This window comes from Pseudophryne corroboree, chromosome 3, assembly GCF_028390025.1.
Source record: "Pseudophryne corroboree isolate aPseCor3 chromosome 3, aPseCor3.hap2, whole genome shotgun sequence".
NCBI classification, from domain to species: domain Eukaryota; kingdom Metazoa; phylum Chordata; class Amphibia; order Anura; family Myobatrachidae; genus Pseudophryne; species Pseudophryne corroboree.
In genome coordinates this window covers 605,564,568-605,586,330 of record NC_086446.1, presented here as the reverse complement: position 1 = coordinate 605,586,330, position 21,763 = coordinate 605,564,568, and the positions used below count along the sequence as shown (strand labels likewise).

At 45.9% G+C, this 21,763-nt stretch overlaps 1 protein-coding gene across 3 annotated transcripts in view; it reads left to right on the top strand.

Moving 5' to 3' along the window:
- Positions 1 to 21,763, top strand: part of ANXA7 (annexin A7) — a 205,728-nt gene that overhangs the window by 75,333 nt on the left and 108,632 nt on the right. For all 3 annotated transcript variants that reach the window (XM_063961521.1, XM_063961519.1, XM_063961520.1), the window contains exons 3-5: positions 2,625 to 2,802; positions 9,491 to 9,823; positions 11,165 to 11,205. In XM_063961521.1, coding sequence (XP_063817591.1) covers positions 2,625 to 2,802; positions 9,491 to 9,823; positions 11,165 to 11,205 — 552 coding nt within the window. The remainder of the gene's footprint in view (positions 1 to 2,624; positions 2,803 to 9,490; positions 9,824 to 11,164; positions 11,206 to 21,763) is intronic.

Sequence of the window (21,763 nt, the reverse complement as noted above, 5' to 3'; positions counted from 1 at the left end):
CAAGGAGTTGTCATCTCTAGTCAGAGACCTCCTAAAACAAATACAGGTGTCGGTGCATCAATGCACGCGAGTCCTGGGAAAGATGGTAGCTTCTTACGAAGAAAATCCATTCGTCAGGTTCCATGCAAGGATCTTCCAGTGGGATCTGTTGGACAAGTGGTCCGGGTCGCATCTTCAGATGCATCGGCTGATAACCCTGTCTCCAAGGGCCAGGGTGTCGCTGTTGTGGTGGCTGGAGAGTGCTCATCTTCTAGAGGGCCGCAGATTCGGCATACAGGACTGGGTCCTGGTGACCACGGATGCCAGCCTTCGAGGCTGGGGGGGCAGTCACACAAGGAAGAAACTTCCAAGGACTATGGTCGAGTCAGGAGACTTCCCTACACATAAATATTCGGGAACTAAGGGCCATTTACAATGCCCTAAGTCAGGCTAGACCCCTGCTTCAACACAAGCCGGTGCTGATCCAGTCAGACAACATCACGGCGGTCGCCCATGTAAACCAACAGGGCGGCACAAGAAGCAGGATGGCGATGGCAGAAGCCACAAGGATTTTCCGATGGGCGGAAAATCATGTATTAGCACTGTCAGCAGTGTTCATTCCCGGAGTGGACAACTGGGAAACAGACTTTCTCAGTAGGCACGACCTCCACCCGGGAGAGTGGGGACTTCATCCGGAAGTTTTCTAAATGATTGTACACCATTGGGAAAGGCCACAGGTGGACATGTCGGCGTCCCGCCTCAACAAAAAGCTAAAAATATATTGCGCCAGGTCAAGGGACCCTCAGGCGATAGCTGTGGACGCTCTGGTAACACCGTGGGTGTACCAGTCGGTGTATGTGTTCCCTCCTCTGCCTCTCATACCCAAGGTACTGAGAATAATAAGAAGGAGAGGAGTACGAACTATACTCGTGGTTCCGGATTGGCCAAGAAGAGCTTGGTACCCAGAACTTCAAGAAATGATCTCAGAGGACCCATGGCCTCTGCCGCTCAGACAGGACCTGCTGCAGCAGGGGCCCTGTCTGTTCCAAGACTTACCGCGGCTGCGTTTGACGGCATGGCGGTTGAACACCGGATCCTAAAGGAAAAAGGCATTCTGGAGGAAGTCATTCCTACGCTGATTAAGGCTAGGAAAGATGTGATCGCAAAACATTATCACCGCATATGGCAAAAATATGTTGCTTGGTGTGAGGCCAGGAAGGCCCCAACGGAGGAATTTCAACTGGGTCGATTTCTGCACTTCCTACAGTCAGGAGTGACTATGGGCCTAAAATTAGGTTCCATTAAGGTCCAGATTTCGGCTCTGTACATTTTCTTCCAAAAAAGAACTGGCTTCACTGCCTGAAGTTCAGACTTTTGTTAAGGGAGTGCTGCATATTCAGCCCCCGTTTGTGCCTCCTGTGGCACCGTGGGATCTCAACGTGGTGTTGGATTTCCTGAAGTCGCATTGGGTTGAGCCACTTAAATCCGTGGAGCTAAAATACCTCACGTGGAAAGTGGTCATGCTGTTGGCCTTGGCGTCGGCCAGGCGTGTATCAGAATTGGCGGCTTTGTCATGCAAAAGCCCTTATCTGATTTTTTTTTTTTATATGGATAGGGCGGAATTGAGGACTCGTTCCCAATTCCTTCCTAAGGTGGTATCAGTTTTTCATGTGAACCAACCTATTGTGGTGCCTGCGGCTACTTGGGACTTGGAGGATTCCAAGTTACTGGACGTAGTCAGGGCCCTGAAAAATATGTTTCCAGGACGGCTGGAGTCAGGAAAACTGACTCGCTATTTATCCTGTATGCACCCAACAAGCTGGGTGCTCCTGCTTCTAAGCAGACTATTGCTCGCTGGATCTGTAGCACGATTTAACTTGCACATTCTGCGGCTGGACTGCCGCACCCTAAATCTGTAAAAGCCCATTCCACGAGGAAAGTGGGCTCTTCTTGGGCGGCTGCCCGAGGGGTCTCGGCTTTACAAAATTGCCGAGCTGTTACTTGGTCGGGTTCAAACACTTTTACAAGAGTCTACAAGTTTGATACCCTGGCTGAGGAGGACCTAGAGTTTGCTCATTCGGTGCTGCAGAGTCATCCGCACTCTCCTGCCCGTTTGGGAGCTTTGGTATAATCCCCATGGTCCTTACGGAGTCCCAGCATCCACTTAGGACGTCAGAGAAAATAAGATTTTACTCACCGGTAAATCTATTTCTCGTAGTCCGTAGTGGATGCTGGGCGCCCATCCCAAGTGCGGATTGTCTGCATTACTTGTATATAGTTATTGCCTAACTAGAGGGTTATTGTTGAGCCATCTGTTGAGAGGCTCAGTTATATTTCATACTGTTAACTGGGTATAGTATCACGAGTTATACGGTGTGGCTGGTATGAGTCTTACCCGGGATTCAAAATCCTTCCTTATTGTGTCAGCTCTTCCGGGCACAGTATCCTAACTGAGGTCTGGAGGAGGGTCATAGTGGGAGGAGCCAGTGCACACCAGGTAGTCCTAAAGCTTTCTTTGGTTGTGCCCAGTCTCCTGCGGAGCCGCTATTCCCCATGGTCCTTACGGAGTCCCAGCATCCACTACGGACTACGAGAAATAGATTTACCGGTGAGTAAAATCTTATTTTTTCCCCTCTTTTATCTAGGGGGCTGATCCTTCATATACCCCTGGTGGCCAGCAGGCATTTCCTGGTGGTCAATTTCCCCCTGGAGGTGCTTACCCACCAGCAGCAGGAGGTGGATACCCTCAGGCAGGTGGTTACCCAGCTTCTGGTGGCTTTCCTGGAGCATGTCCACCTGGTGGGATGCCATCCTACCCTGGAGGTAAGTCAAACATTCCCTGAACACACAAGACAGTCTGTTTATTGCAGGTTGGACATTTTGCCCACACTGACACCACACATAAACAAACACTATACAAATCGGATGTAAAATAAATGTAGAATGTCTGGGTAGGTGTGACTGTTCAGTAATATGAAGGAGCAAAACACTTCTGTACTGATAGGACAATGCTGGCGGTGTCCTGGGAAAATGTAACCTAATTAAACTGCAGAATGTCTGAGACTAGTGTTGTAAAAACTTCAGTCATATTCAGCTAGTGAATTATACAAAATCAAGATGTACTGTACTATACAAGATCTGGTTTCTCAATAGTATTGATTGGTTGTGATAACAGTACATTGTAAAAAAAAAACAGGTAGTTGTCTGATATTTAAAACATGTTCAGTTACACCTTAAAATATACAATGTATCATAATTTTCACTTCAAATATCTTGGATTGAAATAAGTCACTCCAGTAATTCAGCTTTCTCTATCGTCCTAAGTGGATGCTGGGGTTCCTGAAAGGACCATGGGGAATAGCGGCTCCGCAGGAGACAGGGCACAAAAAAGTAAAGCTTTTACCAGATCAGGTGGTGTGCACTGGCTCCTCCCCCTATGACCCTCCTCCAGACTCCAGTTAGATTTTGTGCCCGAACGAGAAGGGTGCAATCTAGGTGGCTCTCCTAAAGAGCTGCTTAGAGAAAGTTTAGCTTAGGTTTTTTACTTTACAGTGAGTCCTGCTGGCAACAGGATCACTGCAACGAGGGACTTAGGGGAGAAGTAGTGAACTCACCTGCGTGCAGAGTGGATTTGCTGCTTGGCTACTGGACACTAGCTCCAGAGGGACGATCACAGGTACAGCCTGGATGGTCACCGGAGCCGCGCCGCCGGCCCCCTTGCAGACGCTGAAGAGAGAAGAGGTCCAAAATCGGCGGCTGAAGACTCCTCAGTCTTCTTAAGGTAGCGCACAGCACTGCAGCTGTGCGCCATTTTCCTCTCAGCACACTTCACACAACAGTCACTGAGGGTGCAGAGCGCTGGGGGGGGCGCTCTGAGAGGCAAATAAAAACCTTATTAGAGGCAAAAAATACCTCACATATAGCCCACAGAGGCTATATGGAGATATTTAACCCCTGCCTAACTTCAAAAATAGCGGGAGACGAGCCCGCCGAAAAAGGGGCGGGGCCTATCTCCTCAGCACACAGCGCCATTTTCTCTCACAGAAAAGCTGGAGAGAAGGCTCCCAGGCTCTCCCCTGCACTGCACTACAGAAACAGGGTTAAAACAGAGAGGGGGGGCACTGATTTTGGCGATATTGTATATATATAAAAGATGCTATAAGGGAGAAACACTTATATAAGGTTGTCCCTATATAATTATAGCGTTTTTGGTGTGTGCTGGCAGACTCTCCCTCTGTCTCCCCAAAGGGCTAGTGGGTCCTGTCCTCTGTCAGAGCATTCCCGGTGTGTGTGCTGTGTGTCGGTACGTGTGTGTCGACATGTATGAGGACGATGTTGGTGAGGAGGCGGAGAAATTGCCTGTAATAGTGATGTCACTCTCTAGGGAGTCGACACCGGAATGGATGGCTTATTTAGAGAATTACGTGAGAATGTCAACACGCTGCAAGGTCGGTTGACGACATGAGACGGCCGACAATCTATTAGGACCGGTCCAGGCGTCTCAGAAACACCGTCAGGGGTTTTAAAAACGCCCATTTACCTCAGTCGGTCGACACAGACACAGACACGGACACTGAATACAGTGTCGACGGTGAATAAACAAACGTATTTCTCATTAGGGCCACACGTTAAGGGCAATGAAGGAGGTGTTACGTGTTTCTGATACTACAAGTACCACAAGAAAGGGTATTATGTGGGAGTGAAAAAACTACCTGTAGTTTTTCCTGAATCAGATAAAATAAAATGAAGTGTGTGATGATGCGTAGGGTTACCCCGATAGCAAATATTGGCGTTATACCCTTTCCCGCCAGAAATTAGGGTACGTTGGGAAACACCCCTTAGGGTGATAAGGCGCTCACACGCTTATCAAGTGGCGTTACCGTCTCCAGAGAGCCAGCTGATAGGAAGCTGGAAAAATATCCTAAAAAGTATATACACACATACGGTGGTTATACTGCGACCAGCGATCGCCATCAGCCTGGAGATGCAGTGCTGGGTTGGCTTGGTCGGATTCCCTGACTGAAAATATTTTATTCATGTAGAGCATTTAATAGGATGCATTCTATATATATGTATGTGAGATGCACAGAGGGATATTTGCTCTCTGGCATCAAGATAAGTGCGTTGTCCATATCTCCCAGAAGATGTCAGGGACACGACAGTGGTCAGGTGATACAGATCCCATACGGCAGATGGAAGTATTGCTGTATAAAGGGAAGGAGTTATTTGGGGGTCGGTCCATCGGACCTGGGGACCACAGCAACAGCTGGGAAATCCAACCTTTTTTACCCCAAGTTACATCTCGGCTAAAAAAGACACCGTCTTTTCAGCCTCAATCTTTCCTTTCCCATGAGGGCATGCAGGCAAAAGGCCAGTCATATCTGCCCAGACATAGAGGTAAGGGAAGTAGACTGCAGCAGGCAGCCCTTTCCCAGGAAAAGAAGCCCTCCACCGCGTCTGCCAAGTCCTCAGCATGACGCTGGGGCCGTGCAAGCGGACTCAAGGTGGGGGGGTAGTCTCAAGAGTCTCAGGGCGCAGTGGGATCACTCGCAAGTTGACCCCTAGATCGTACGAGTATTATCCCAGGGGTAAAGATTGGAGAGTCGAGACATCTTCTCCTCGCAGGTTCCTGAAGTCTGCTTTACCAACGGCTCCCTCCGACAGGGAGGCAGCATTGGAAACAATTCACAAGCTGTATATCCAGCAGGTGATAATCAAAGTACCCCTCCTACGACAAGGAAAAGGGTATTATTTTTCCACACTATATTGTGGTACTGAAGCCAGACGGCTTGGTGACACATAGTCTAAATCTAAAATGTTTTGAACACTTACATAAAAGGTTCAAATCGAGATAAAGTCACTCAGAGCAGTGATAGCGAACCGGAAAAAAGGGGACTATATGGTGTTCCTGGACATCAAGGATTACCTCCAGGTCCAAATTTTGTCCTTCTCATCAAGGGTACCTCTGGTTCGTGGTACAGAACTGTCAATATCAGTTTCAGACGATGCCGTTTGAATTATCCACGGCACCCCGGGCCTTTTTACCAAGGTAATGGCCGAAAAGATGTTCTTCAAAGAAAAAAGGCATCTAAATTATCCCTTACTTGCACGACCTAAAAAGGGCAAGTTCCAGAGAACAGTTGGAGGTCGGAAGAGCACTATCTAAAGTAGTTCTTCGACGGCACGACTGGATTCTAAATATTCCAAGAATCGCAGCTGTTTTCCGACGATACGTCTGCTGTTCCTAGGGATGATTCTGGACACTGTTCAGAAAAAGGTTTTTCTTCCCGAGGAAAAAGCCAAGGAGTTATCCGACCTGTCAGGAACCTCCTAAAACCAGGAAAGGTGTCTGTACATCAATGCACAAGAGTCCTGGGAAAAATGGTGGCTTTTTACGAAGCAATTCCATTCGGCAGATTCCATGCAAGAATTTTCCAAAGGGATCTGTTGGACAAATGGTCAGGGTCGCATCCTCAGATGCACCTGCGAATAACCCTGTCGCCAAGGACAAGGGTATATCTTCTGTGGTGGTTGCAAAAGGCTCATCTATTGGAGGGCCGCAGATTCGGCATACAGGATTTGATCCTGGTGACCACGGACGCCAGCCTGAGAGGTTGGGGAGCAGTCACACAAAGAAGAAACTTCCAGGGGGTATGGACGAACCTGAAAAAGTCTCTTCACATAAACATTCTGGTACTAAGAGCAATCTAAAATGCTCTAAGCCAGGCGGAACCACTCCTGCAAGGAAAACCGGTGTTGATTCAGTCGGACAACATCACGGCGGTCGCCCATGTAAACAGACAGGGCGGCACAAGAAGCAGGAGTGCAATGGCAGAAGCTGCCAAGATTCTTCGCTGGGCGGAGAATCACGTAATAGCACTGTCAGCAGTGTTCTTCCCGGGCGTGGAAACTGGGAAGCAGACTTCCTCAGCAGACACGATATTCACCCGGGAGAGTGGGGTCTTCATCCAGAAGTCTTCCACATGCTAATAAACTGTTGGGAAAGACCAATGGTAGACATGATGGCGTCTCGCCTCAACAAGAAACTGGACAAGTATTGCGCCAGGTCAAGAGATCCACAGGCAATAGCTGTGGACGCACTGGTAACACCTTGGGTGTACAAATCAGTATATGTGTTTCCTCCTCTGCCTCTCATACCAAAGGTATTGAAGATTATACGGTGAAGAGGAGTAAGAAATACTAGTGGCTCCGGATTGGCCAAGAAGGACTTGGTACCCGGAACTTCAAGAGTTGGTCACGGACGACCCGTGCCCTCTACTTCTGAGAAGGGACCTGCTACAACAGGGTCCCTGTCTCTTTCAAGACTTACCGCGGCTGCATTTGACGGCATGGCGGTTGAACGCCAGATCCTAAAAGGGAAAGGCATTCCAGAAGAAGTCATTCCTACCTTGATTAAGGCAAGGAAGGAAGTCACCGCGAAACATTATCACCGCATTTGGCGAAAATATGTCGCGTGGTGCGAGGATCGGAGTGTTCCGACGGAGGAATTTCAACTGGGTCGTTTCCTACATTTCCTACAATCAGGATTGTCTATGGGTCTCAAATTGAGATCTATTAAGGTTCAAATTTCGGCCCTGTCAATATTCTTCCAAAAAGAATTGGCCTCAGTTCCTGAGGTACAGACTTTTGTTAAGGGAGTACTGCATATACAGCCTCCTGTGGTGCCTCCGGTGGCACCGTGGGATCTAAATGTAGTTTTAGATTTCCTCAAATCCCATTGGTTTGAACCATTGAAAAAGGTGGATTTTAAATATCTCACATGGAAAGTGACTATGTTACTGGCCCTGGCTTCCGCCAGGAGAGTATCTGAATTGGCGGCTTTATCTTATAAAAGCCCTTATCTAATCTTCCATTCGGATAGGGCAGAACTGAGGACTCGTCCGCATTTTCTCCCTAAGGTGGTATCAGCGTTTCACCTGAACCAACCTATTGTGGTGCCTGCGGCCACTGGCGACTTGGAGGACTCCAAGTTGTTGGACGTTGTCAGAGCCTTAAAAATATACATTTCAAGGACGGCTGAAGTCAGAAAATCTGACTCGCTGTTGATACTATATGCACCCAACAAGTTGGGTGCCCCTGCTTCTAAGCAGACGATTGCTCGTTGGATTTGTAACACAATTCAACTTGCTCATTCTGTGGCAGGCCTGCCACAGCCTAAATCTGTTAAGGCCCATTCCACAAGGAAGGTGGGCTCATCTTGGGCGGCTGCCCGAGGGGTCTCGGCATTACAATTCTGCCGAGCAGCTACGTGGTCGGGGGAAAACACGTTTGTAAAATTCTACAAATTTGATACCCTGGCAAAAGAGGACTTTGAATTTCTCTCATTCGGTGCTGCAGAGTCATCCGCACTCTCCCGCCCGTTTGGGAGCTTTGGTATAATCCCCATGGTCCTTTCAGGAACCCCAGCATCCACTTAGGACGATAGAGAAAATAAGAATTTACTTACCGATAATTCTATTTCTCGGAGTCCGTAGTGGATGCTGGGCGCCCATCCCAAGTGCGGATTATCTGCAATACTGTACATAGTTATTGTTAACAAATTCGGGTTATATTGTTAAGGAGCCATCTTTAAGAGGCTTTTTCTGTTATCATACTGTTAACTGGGTTTAGATCACAAGTTGTACGGTGTGATTGGTGTGGCTGGTATGAGTCTTACCCGGGATTCAAATTGCCTCCCTTATTGTGTACGCTCGTCCGGGCACAGTACCTAACTGGAGTCTGGAGGAGGGTCATAGGGGGAGGAGCCAGTGCACACCACCTGATCTGGTAAAAGCTTTACTTTTTTGTGCCCTGTCTCCTGCGGAGCCGCTATTCCCCATGGTCCTTTCAGGAACCCCAGCATCCACTACGGACTCCGAGAAATAGAATTATCGGTAAGTAAATTCTTATTTTTTAAGTAATGCAGCTTTATGTATTTTGCAGTTCTTCTACATTTAAGGCCTGTAAATCATTCTTGCTACAATTAGTGGAAAATCAGGGCAAAAGTAATTTCTTTGGCACTAATATCCCATGTCTGAGGTGCAGGTCTAAAGAAAGTTAGTGATTTATAGGCCCTACACACATGCCGATCTTTCTGCACGATATGAACGATCTCGTTCATTAATGAACGAGAACGTTCATATCGTGCAGTGTGGAGTCACCAGCGATGAACGATGCGCGGCCCCGCGCTCGTTCATCGCTGGGGACATGTCGGCTGTGCATGCAGGCCAATATGGACGAGATCGTCCATATTTGCCTGCAAGTCTACGGAGCCGGGTGACGGGGGGAGTGAAGAAACTTCACTCCCCCCCGCCGCCGGGTCGCCCGTCGGCCGTATCGGCCGTCGGGCATCTCGGCGGCACCTCGTTAAATGTGTAGGGCCCTTTAGCTGGTCATGACCCATTTGTGCTGCAATGCCATAGTGTGTGTCTTGTATTTCGGGAGGGAGGGGTGGACGTTATTTGTTTTCTTATTGTAATTAAAACAAACTTAAACTGTCTTCCTCCTTCAGCTCCTGGATATGGAGCTCCTGGTCAAGGGGGAGGATATGGAGCTCCAGGTCAAGGGGGAGGATATGGAGCTCCCCCTGGTGGACCAGGCTATGGAGCACCGTCTGGAGTTCCTGGATATGGAGGACCTGGTTTTGGTGCTCCTGCTGGTGGTTATGGAGCTCCAGCAGGCGGAGGATATGGGGCTCCTGCAGCTGGTGGATATGGTGTCCCTCCAGGCGGTGCACCGGCAGCAGGTGGATATGGTGCTCCCGCGAGCGGAGTGCCAGGTTATGGAGGATTCCAGCAGCCTTCCCCTCAGAGCTATGGAGGAGGAGGACCAGGCCAAGCACCAGGTTAGTGGACTGTAATAAACTTAACCCAGTGATTCCCAAATTTTATCCTCCAGGCACCCTAACAGTCCAGCTTTTAAGGCTATCCATGATTAAGCATAGGTGACTTAACTAGTACCTTAGTCTGTTTGATTATACCATCTGTGCAAAAGCATGGATATCCTTAAAACCTGTACTGTTAGGGTGCCTTGGGGACAGCGTTTGGGAACCCCTTATCCCCACCGTAGCAAACAGAAAAAAGGTAAAGGTCAGTGTTACATTTAAAATCTGTATTTCCAGTGGAACGCTATTTAAAGTTAAGCATTTTGAGGGATTTCATAATCCATGTCGCCTTCAGCTGATGTCTTTCATCTGATGTCTAAAGCTACAAATCTGGGTCAGAAATCACGTCGCCTCTAATCAAATGCGATCACACTACTTTGTGAGGCTTGCATCCACTTGTGATTCTCACAGATTTTCAGTCCACCCCTCTGCCATGCTGATATATTCTGGGAGTTCACTAGGTGTCACCATCTGTATAATGCAATTTTATTACTTAGGACTGCAAACCAATCACTCAGATCTATTAAAGGATTAAACATTTGATTTGGCTACATATAGATATGTATCCTATTTAGTAATACATTTGTTTTCCGCAGTCTTCTGTTTACTTGCCAGATCACTTATACAGTCAGGTTAACAAGTAAGCTATTTGCACCTAGTAACATCCAACAAATGACAGTCGGGATGCAGATTCTGTATGCCTGGTCTTCAGCATATAAAGTTGTTTCCACTTGTAGTCTGTTAACATTGCACAAAAAGTAGGATTTACATTGTTACCCCTTAGATAATATACTGCAAAATTGAGAAGGAAGGGAAGCCTTATTTATTGTGAAATATTTTAGTGTCCAAATTGCACTTTCCACAAGGTAATACCTAAGACTATAACGTCTTTTTATATAGAAATGTAGGTTTTTATGTAAATGTACATCCTTTTTTTTTTTTGTGCAGCATTTGAAAACCATAGACTTCAAATCTCCAACTATATCTTATTGAGGCCCAGATTTATCAAGCCTTGGAGAGTGCAAAATCGCATGGTGATAAATTACCAAGAGCTCCTAACTGCTGTGCTACAGGCTGTGTTTGAAAAATGACAAGAGCTGATTGGTTGGTACTTTATCACCATCCAATTTCCAAGGCTTGATAAATCTGGGCCTGAGTTCCTTATAATAACTGCATAAAGTACTTGAAACGCACATAATTCAAGACCTAAAATATAAGCAGCCCTAATGTCTATATCTTTGTGTAAATGAGAATGTTGTCCATTAGTGTGACACATTTTATTTGTCTTGTGTCCCTCATTAGGTGGATATCCATCAGGGCCGGCACCCGGACAGTCTCCTACGGTATGTATTTCTGACAGGGAACCTACTGTTCTGCTGAGATTATCAGGCCACAGCAATACTATATTTTTTTTTTTTTTTTTTTAAATCCATATGAAGTAGAATATATTGGTGCCATGGTTGACTCCGCTCTGATAGACATCCTCTAATGTAGCTCCCACAGGAGATGTCCTAACCTGGCTTAAAGTATGTAGAAATATAAAATCTTTGTGTAATACATCACAAAGTATAGCGCTTCGTCAGCTTCTTATTACATTTCCTGCCATGCGCTGAAATATCCTGCTGGACATTAAAGAACACACACACACACACTACAGTGATCACGCAGAGTCAAATAATATGTGGGTCCAAAGAACCACTTGGGGGGGGGGGGGGGATCTGCTTTCTGTTTCCGGGTCCCATCACAATTTATGCTTTTGAGCTCCAGTATGAGCCCCCCTCCCCCCACATAGCAGCATACCACCACATATCATTATTGTTGTTACTATTAAAAAAATTTGTATAGTGAGAAAAAATCCATTTTGCTTTACAATTGGATACAGCAGTGGTATTACAAAACTGGGTAATAGATTATAATAAGCTTGTGTGCAGGGCCTTCCTACTTGTGACTATTACCTAGTTTTGTTTTATCATTTGTTTCTAATTATAAAGTGCAACATAATTTGCTGTGCTATATTGGAAACTGTTATTAATAATAGCCAGTCATAGAAGTAGGAAGGCCCTGCTTACAATCTATACTAAAATAGGCATGGATACACAAGGATAGGTGTTATCTATAGCATAATGGCCCACCAGATTGCAAAAGTTCTTGGTGGACTGTATAATAAGATTACACAGTGATGCTGGCCTGGGGTCAATAGGACAGGAAAGCAAAAATAAGTGAGACTGTGTGAACTGTACAGTGGGGATATAATTAGATAGGAGTGCTTATGAAGGTAATGTGGGCAGTTCCAGAATTTGACAAGCTTGCCTGAAGAGGTGAGTTTTCAGGGAACGCTTGAAGGTTTGAAGACTAAAGGAGAGTCTTATTGTGAATGGCAGGGCATTCCACGGAGTGGGTGCAGCCCTAACAAAGTCCTGCAAATTTTGTGAAGAGGTCGGGTTGGGAGATATTCTGAGATAAGCAGAGATGTACGTTTTGTAGTTTGGTTAATGATCTTGTGTGTGAGTATTTTGTATTGAATATGGTAGAATACAGGTAACCAATAGAGTTACTGAAAGAGTGGATCTGCAGTAGAAGAACGTCTAGCGAGAAAAATTTAGCCTTCCATCTGCATTCAGAATGGATTGTAGTGGTGAGTGTTTCTTTTTGGTAAGACCAGTAAGAAGACTATTACAATAATCAATGCGGGAGATAATGAGAGCATGGATTAGAGTTATTGCAGTGTATTGTGTAAGTTAGGGTCGTATTTTGGGTGAGTTATTTAGATGCATGGAACATGATTTTGATTCAGCTTGATTATGAGAAACAGAGAACCGTTTGAGGATGACATCTAGGTGGTGAGCTTGTGGGTTAGGATTGATTTGATTGAGGAGTTATCAACAGTGATGGTGATATCAGGTTGGTAACTACTATTGGTCTGTGGAAATATAATTAATTCTGTTTTTGAAATATTAAGTTTGAGGCGAGATGACATCCAAGAGGAAACGGCAGAAAGGCATTCAGTGACATGACCCAATACAGCTGATGACAAATCTGGGGAGGACAGGTAGATTTGAGTATCATCCACATACAGATAAAACTGAAATCCATAGAGCTGATTAGTTTGCTTTTCTCAATCTATACCACATCTTAGTAAAGGACCTAAGACTCAGGTTTGTGGTACTCCAACTGATAGAGGTATGGAAGAGGAGGTGGATTCAGAGTAGCGGACACTGAAAGAGCAATTAGATAGGTAGGATGAGAACAAAGAAAGGGCTATGCACCCCCTCCCCACCACCACCACCACCACATAGCATCAGACCACTCAACATGTCCCTTAAATTCGTGTTATAACAGCTTCATAATCCCACATGATTTGTGTGTGTATATGTGTGTATATATATATATATATATATATATATATATATATTTCTCTGACGTCCTAGTGGATGCTGGGACTCCGTAAGGACCATGGGGAATAGCGGCTCCGCAGGAGACAGGGCACAAAATAAAAGCTTAAGGATCAGGTGGTGTGCACTGGCTCCTCCCCCTATGACCCTCCTCCAAGCCTCGGTTAGATTTTTGTGCCCGGCCGAGAAGGGTGCAATCTAGGTGGCTCTCCTGAGCTGCTTAGAATAAAAGTTTAGTTTAGGTTTTTTTATTTTCAGTGAGTCCTGCTGGCAACAGGCTCACTGCATCGTGGGACTAAGGGGAGAAGAAACGGACTCACCTGAGTGCAGAGTGGATCGGGTTTCTTAGGCTACTGGACATTAGCTCCAGAGGGACGATCACAGGTTCAGCCTGGATGGGTCACCGGAGCCGCGCCGCCGTCCCCCTTACAGAGCCAGAAGAGACGAAGAGGTCCGGTGAAATCGGCGGCAGAAGACATCCTGTCTTCAGTCTAAGGTAGCGCACAGCACCGCAGCTGTGCGCCATTGCTCTCAGCACACTTCACACTCCGGTCACTGAGGGTGCAGGGCGCTGGGGGGGAGCGCCCTGAGACGCAATATAACAGTATATACCTTAGGTGGCAAAAAGAATACATCACATATAGCTCCTGGGCTATATGGATGTATTTTAACCCCTGCCATTTTTACACAAAAAAGCGGGAGATAAGGACGTCGTGAAGGGGCGGAGCCTATCTCCTCAGCACACAAGCGCCATTTTCCCTCACAGCTCCGCTGGAAGGACGGCTCCCTGACTCTCCCCTGCAGTCCTGCTTCAGAATCGGGGTAAAAAAGAGAAGGGGGGGCATTTTTGGCAGCAAATAACGATAATAACAGCAGCTATAAGGGAATAACACTTATATAAGGTTATCCCTGTATGTATATATATATAGCGCTGGGTGTGTGCTGGCAGACTCTCCCTCTGTCTCTCCAAAGGGCTAAGTGGGGTCCTGTCCTCTATCAGAGCATTCCCGGTGTGTGTGCTGTGTGTCGGTACGCGTGTGTCGACATGTATGAGGAGGAAAATGATGTGGAGGCGGAGCAGTTGCCTGTGTTGGTGATGTCACCCCCTAGGGAGTCGACACCTGACTGGATGATTGTATTTAAACAATTAAGTGATAATGTCAGCAATTTGCAAAAAACTGTTGACGACATGAGACAGCCGGCAAATCAATTAGTGCCTGTCCAGGCGTCTCAGACACAGTCAGGGGCGCTAAAACGCCCGTTACCTCAGTGGGTCGACACAGACCCTGACACAGATACTGAGTCTAGTGTCGACGGTGACGAGACAAACGTAATGTCCAGTAGGGCCACACGTTACATGATCACGGCAATGAAAGAGGCATTGAACCTTTCTGACACTACAAGTACCACAAAGAAGGGTATTATGTGGGGTGTGAAAAACTACCAATAGTTTTTCCTGAATCAGATGAATTAAATGAGGTGTGTGATAAAGCGTGGGTTTCCCCCGATAAAAAAACAGCTAATTTCTAAAAAATTATTAGCATTATATCCCTTCCCGCCAGAGGTTAGGGCGCGTTGGGAAACACCCCCTAGGGTAGATAAGGCGCTCACACGTTTATCTAAACAAGTAGCGTTACCGTCTCCTGATACGGCCACCCTCAAAGAACCAGCTGATAGAAGGCTGGAAAATATCCTAAAAAGTATATACACACATACTGGTGTTATACTGCGACCAGCAATCGCCTCAGCCTGGATGTGCAGTGCTGGAGTCGCATGGTCGGATTCCCTGACTGAGAATATTGATACCCTGGATAGGGACAATATTTTGTTAACTATAGAACATTTAAAGGATGCATTACTATATATGCGTGATGCACAGAGGGATATTTGCACCCTGGCATCAAGAGTAAGTGCTATGTCCATCTCTGCCAGAAGAGCGTTATGGACGCGACAGTGGTCAGGGGATGCGGATTCCAAACGGCACATGGAAGTATTGCCGTATAAAGGGGAGGAGTTATTTGGGGCTGGTCTCTCGGACCTGGTGGCCACGGCAACGGCTGGAAAATCCACCTTTTTACCCCAGGTCACTTCACATCAGCAGAAAAAGACACCGTCTTTTCAAACTCAGTCCTTTCGTTCCCATAAGTACAAGCGAGCAAAAGGCCACTCTTTTCTGCCCCGGGGCAGAGGAAGAGGAAAAAGACTGCACCATGCAGCCGCTTCCCAGGAGCAGAAGCCCTCCCCTGCTTCTGCCAAGTCTTCAGCATTACGCTGGGGCTTTACAAGCAGACTCAGATATGGTGGGGGCCCGTCTCAAGAATTTCAACGCGCAGTGGGCTCACTCGCAAGTGGATCCCGGGATTCTACAGGTAGTATCGCAGGGGTACAAACTGGAATTCGAGGCGTTTCCCCCTCGTCGGTTCCTGAAGTCTGCTTTACCAAAGTCTCCCTCCGACAGGGAGGCAGTTTTGGAAGCCATTCACAAGCTGTATTCCCAGCAGGTGATAATCAAGGTACCCCTCCTGCAACAAGGAAAGGGGTATTATTCCACGCTGTTTGTGGTACCGAAGCCGGACGGCTCGGTGAGACCAATTTTAAATCTGAAATCCTTGAACACTTACATAAAAAGGTTCAAATTCAAGATGGAGTCACTCAGAGCAGTGATAGCGAACCTGGAAGAAGGGGACTATATGGTGTCTCTGGACATCAAAGATGCTTATCTCCACGTCCCAATATACCCTTCTCACCAAGGGTACCTCAGGTTTGTAGTACAAAACTGTCATTATCAGTTTCAGACGCTGCCGTTTGGATTGTCCGCGGCACCTCGGGTCTTTACCAAGGTAATGGACGAAATGATGATTCTTCTACGAAGAAAAGGCATTTTAATTATCCCTTACTTGGACGATCTCCTGATAAGGGCAAGATCCAGGGAACAGTTAGAAGTCGGAGTAGCACTATCTCAGGTAGTGTTACGTCAGCACGGGTGGATTCTAAATATTCCAAAATCGCAGCTGATTCCAACGACACGTCTACTGTTCCTAGGAATGATTCTGGACACAGTCCAGAAGAAGGTGTTTCTCCCGGAGGAGAAGGCCAGGGAGTTATCCGAGCTAGTCAGGAACCTCCTAAAACCAGGCCAGGTCTCAGTGCATCAGTGCACGAGGGTCCTGGGAAAAATGGTGGCTTCTTACGAAGCGATTCCATTCGGAAGATTCCATGCAAGAACGTTTCAGTGGGATCTACTGGACAAATGGTCCGGATCGCATCTGCAGATGCATCAGCGGATAACCCTGTCGCCAAGGACAAGGGTGTCTCTCCTGTGGTGGCTGCAGAGTGCTCATCTACTAGAGGGCCGCAGATTTGGCATTCAGGATTGGATCCTGGTAACCACGGATGCCAGCCTGAGAGGCTGGGGAGCAGTCACACAGGGAAGGAATTTCCAGGACTTGTGGTCAAGCATGGAAACATCTCTTCATATAAACATTCTGGAACCAAGGGCCATTTACAATGCCCTAAGTCAAGCAAAACCTCTGCTTCAGGGTCAGGCGGTGTTGATCCAATCGGACAACATCACGTCAGTCGCCCACGTAAACAGACAGGGCGGCACGAGAAGCAGGAGGGCAATGGCAGAAGCTGCAAGGATTCTTCGCTGGGCGGAAAATCATGTGATAGCACTGTCAGCAGTGTTCATTCCGGGAGTGGACAACTGGGAAGCAGACTTCCTCAGCAGACACGACCTTCACCCGGGAGAGTGGAGACTTCACCCAGAAGTCTTCCACCTGATTGTAAACCGTTGGGAAAAACCAAAGGTGGACATGATGGCGTCACGTCTAAACAAAAAACTGGACAGATATTGCGCCAGGTCAAGGGACCCTCAGGCAATAGCAGTGGACGCTCTGGTAACGCCGTGGGTGTACCAGTCAGTGTATGTGTTCCCTCCTCTGCCTCTCATACCAAAAGTACTGAGAATCATAAGAAGGAGAGGAGTAAGAACTATACTCGTGGTTCCTGATTGGCCAAGAAGGACTTGGTACCCGGAACTTCAAGAGATGCTTACGGACGAACCGTGGCCTCTACCTCTAAGAAAGGACCTGCTACTGCAGGGGCCTTGTCTGTTCCAAGACTTACCGCGGCTGCGTTTGACGGCATGGCGGTTGAACGCCGGATCCTGAGGGAAAAAGGCATTCCAGAAGAAGTCATTCCTACTCTGGTCAAAGCCAGGAAGGACGTAACCGCAAAACATCACCGCATTTGGCGTAAATATGTTGCGTGGTGTGAGGCCAAGAGAGCCCCTACAGAGGAATTTCAACTGGGTCGTTTCCTTCATTTCCTGCAAACAGGACTGTCTATGGGCCTAAAATTAGGGTCCATTAAGGTTCAAATTTCGGCCCTGTCGACTTTCTTCCAGAAAGAACTGGCTTCAGTACCTGAAGTTCAGACATTTGTAAAAGGGGTGCTGCACATACAGCCTCCTTTTGTGCCTCCAGTGGCACCTTGGGATCTCAATGTGGTGTTGAGTTTTCTAAAGTCACATTGGTTTGAACCACTTTCCACTGTGGACTTAAAATATCTCACATGGAAGGTGTCGATGCTGTTAGCCTTGGCTTCAGCCAGGCGTGTGTCAGAATTGGCGGCTTTATCATATAAAAGCCCTTACTTAATTTTTCATTCTGACAGGGCGGAATTGAGGACTCGTCCTCAATTTCTACCTAAGGTGGTTTCTGCATTTCACATGAACCAACCTATTGTGGTACCTGCGGCTACCAGGGACTTAGAGGACTCTAAGTTGCTTGACATTGTCAGGGCCTTGAAAATATGTTTCCAGGATGGCTGGAGTCAGAAAATCTGACTCGCTGTTTATCCTGTATGCACCCAACAAGCTGGGTGCTCCTGCTTCTAAGCAGACGATTGCTCGTTGGATTTGTAGTACAATTCAGCTTGCACATTCTGTGGCAGGATTGCCACAGCCAAAATCAGTAAAAGCCCATTCCACAAGGAAAGTGGGCTCATCTTGGGCGGCTGCCCAAGGGGTCTCGGCTTTACAACTTTGCCGAGCAGCTACTTGGTCAGGGGCAAACACGTTTGCTAAATTCTACAAATTTGATACCCTGGCTGAGGAGGACCTGGAGTTCTCTCATTCGGTGCTGCAGAGTCATCCGCACTCTCCCGCCCGTTTGGGAGCTTTGGTATAATCCCCATGGTCCTTACGGAGTCCCAGCATCCACTAGGACGTCAGAGAAAATAAGATTTTACTTACCGATAAATCTATTTCTCGTAGTCCGTAGTGGATGCTGGGCGCCCATCCCTAGTGCGGATTGTCTGCAATACTTGTATATAGTTATTGTTACAAAAATTCGGGTTATTATTGTTGTGAGCCATCTTTTCAGAGGCTCCTTTGCGTTTATCATACTGTTAACTGGGTTCAGATCACAAGTTGTACGGTGTGATTGGTGTGGCTGGTATGAGTCTTACCCGGGATTCAATATCCTTCCTTATTATGTACGCTCGTCCGGGCACAGTATCCTAACTGAGGCTTGGAGGAGGGTCATAGGGGGAGGAGCCAGTGCACACCACCTGATCCTTAAGCTTTTATTTTGTGCCCTGTCTCCTGCGGAGCCGCTATTCCCCATGGTCCTTACGGAGTCCCAGCATCCACTACGGACTACGAGAAATAGATTTATCGGTAAGTAAAATCTTATTATATATATAAGGGAGGGTAGGGGTACTGGCGACTAACAGTGTCTACACTTAAAGGATATATATATGAAGAAGGATGCAATTCGTATTTCTTTTAAAAAATGGGGGGATATTTATTATAAAACAGACAATTTAATAGCAATAAAAAAGGAAAAAGGGTTGGATGGAATAAAAAGGGTGGATTTGATCGATTAAAAAACAAATTCAAGCTGATAAAAGAAAAAATAAAAACATATCTGGAACAATAAAAATATACAAATATATTTCAGATAAGAGAAAGGTGCTTATCTTAAAAATGGAAGGTCAAATTGAGGTCTGCCCAACGCGTTTCGTCCATCTGACTTCATCAAGGGGTAGAGGGCTACTGAACAGTAATTCTATTTATAGCCAGGATAATTAGCAGTGTAATTATGACATCACTTCCTGTTCAGGGCTACTTGAAAATAGTTACATATAGCATTGTATAAATTCGGAAAAGACTATTGCCAGGGGTAGATCTACAATATAAGGTTACCATAAGATAAATATAGTGCAAAAACGAGCGTCATAGCTTATAGTACGGTATAAAGTAAGTCCAGGGGCGCTATTTGCCTCACTTCCGCCCCGCTTCCTGTGTCCGAGTCTGTGCACTGCGCATGCGCACGGTGCCCCGCTTCCGTGATTCGCGTCTCTGTATAGGCGCTAAGCTGCCCCACTTCCTGCTTGTGCTTTTCTGTTAGGGGAGCCACACTTCCTGTTTCGACGTGGAACGGCCTGTAGCTTCATATTGATTGGATGGTTTGCATTGTCAATCATCGCGGCGGACATCTTTGTGAAGCCATATAGTGCAGGACACATTTCTATAATGGCCTGTTCAGCTTGCACAGAAATGCATATAGGAAAACAAATAAATAAAACGAGGATTAATTCCTTATAAAGTATTATTAATTAATTTTATAATAGGAGCATGGGAGATGTTATAAGGGATAAACTTTATATTGCTGGAATTTGATTTTTTAAAAGAACGATATATGTGTATGTTTAGAGAGCTTCAAAACCGACTAGAATAATTCTTATTCAAAGGGGCACTGATAATCTAAAGAAGGTTCGCAGAAGTAGAGGAAAACGGGGCGGTAGGAGGAAAAGAGTTCAAAAAGAGAAACCTGTAACCCACGGTACAGGAGACAAAGGAATTTTTAACCTATCCACACACACCCTCACCGACTCAGAACACTCACTACTTAGCAAAGGATTGTCATTTGCACCTTCAGAAGGCCTAAATAAGTTTGATACCTTCATCGACCTCAACAAATTTGTGCGGAAACTTACGTTAAAAAGACACTTCCTGAGAAAAGAGAACGCTATCATATCGAATTACGAAGCAAGTTCAAAATCTGGACTTAAACCAAAAAGTAAATACTATCCAGTAGAATCTAAAGGGAGCAACATAAGCATTTTTTACGATTTAGTGAAAAAAGATTTATGTGAAACAGAACCCACACCAGTGGTGAATAAAAATCTCCACAACAAAGAAATCGAAGCACTGAAAAATCTCCAAAAAAACAAGCAACTTGTCATAAAACCGGCTGACAAAGGGGGGGGGGGGGTTGGTCATCCTGGACAGGGACAAATATGTCCAAGAAGCACACAGACTCTTAGGAGATACCAGCTCCCTGCTGCCAGATGACCCGAAAAATACATTTATAGATGAACTCAGATCCTTACTTTTACAAGGCCTGAGAAGTGACATTATCACAAAGGATGAATTCTCGTTTTTAATGCAATCCAACCCCACTACCCCCATATTCTATTTTTTACCTAAAATCCACAAGTGCCTATCCAACCCACCTGGGAGACCTATTGTCGCAGGGATAGACTCTCTTACGTCTAATTTGTCTAAGTACGTGGACATTTTTCTGAACCCGTATGTCAGGAAGTTACCATCATACCTGCAGGATACCACTATGGTATTAAATGAGATGAAGAACATTAAATGGAAAGACTCATACATATGGATAACCGTTGATGTACAGTCATTATATACCTGTATTGAACACAAGAAAGGGATTGAAGCTAGCAGAGTGTATCTCAACAAAGACTCATCCCTTACAGAAGCACACAAGACCTTTATTTGTGAATTGATGAATTTTATTTTAAGCCGTAATTATTTTAAATTCTTAGACAAATTTTACTTGCAACAATGTGGCACCGCAATGGGCACGATTTTTGCGCCGAGCTTTGCTAACTTGTTCATGGGCCAATGGGAGGAGAAGTATATGTACAACACGCAACATTTTGAAAAACATGTCATTCTATACAAAAGGTATATAGATGACATCTTGATCATCTGGAATGGCAGTTCTGATTCTTTTATGGACTTTTTTAAAGTTATACAACTCAATGATTTCAATCTGTCTTTTACTTGCAATATGGATAAGAATTCAATTGAGTTCCTGGACCTGACTTTAACTGGAGAGGAAGGGGCAATCACTACAAAAAACTACATCAAGAATGTCGACAAGAACAGCTACCTTCATTATAAGAGCAGTCACTCTAAAAAGTGGAAAAACAATATCCCCTACTCACAATTTCATAGAATCAAAAGAAACTGTAACAAGACCGAAGATTGTGAAGCACAACTTGGAATCTACAGAAAAAGGTTTGAGGAAAAAAGGTACCCCAAAACTATACTGGACGGAGCCATTGAGAGAACAAAAAACCTCGAGCGAGAACAATTACTTACTTACAAAGAAAAAACGAGAAAAAGGAGTCCGTCTCCTTCATAACGACTTACAACAGCCATGAACATTCCATCAGAACCTCACTGAAAGCA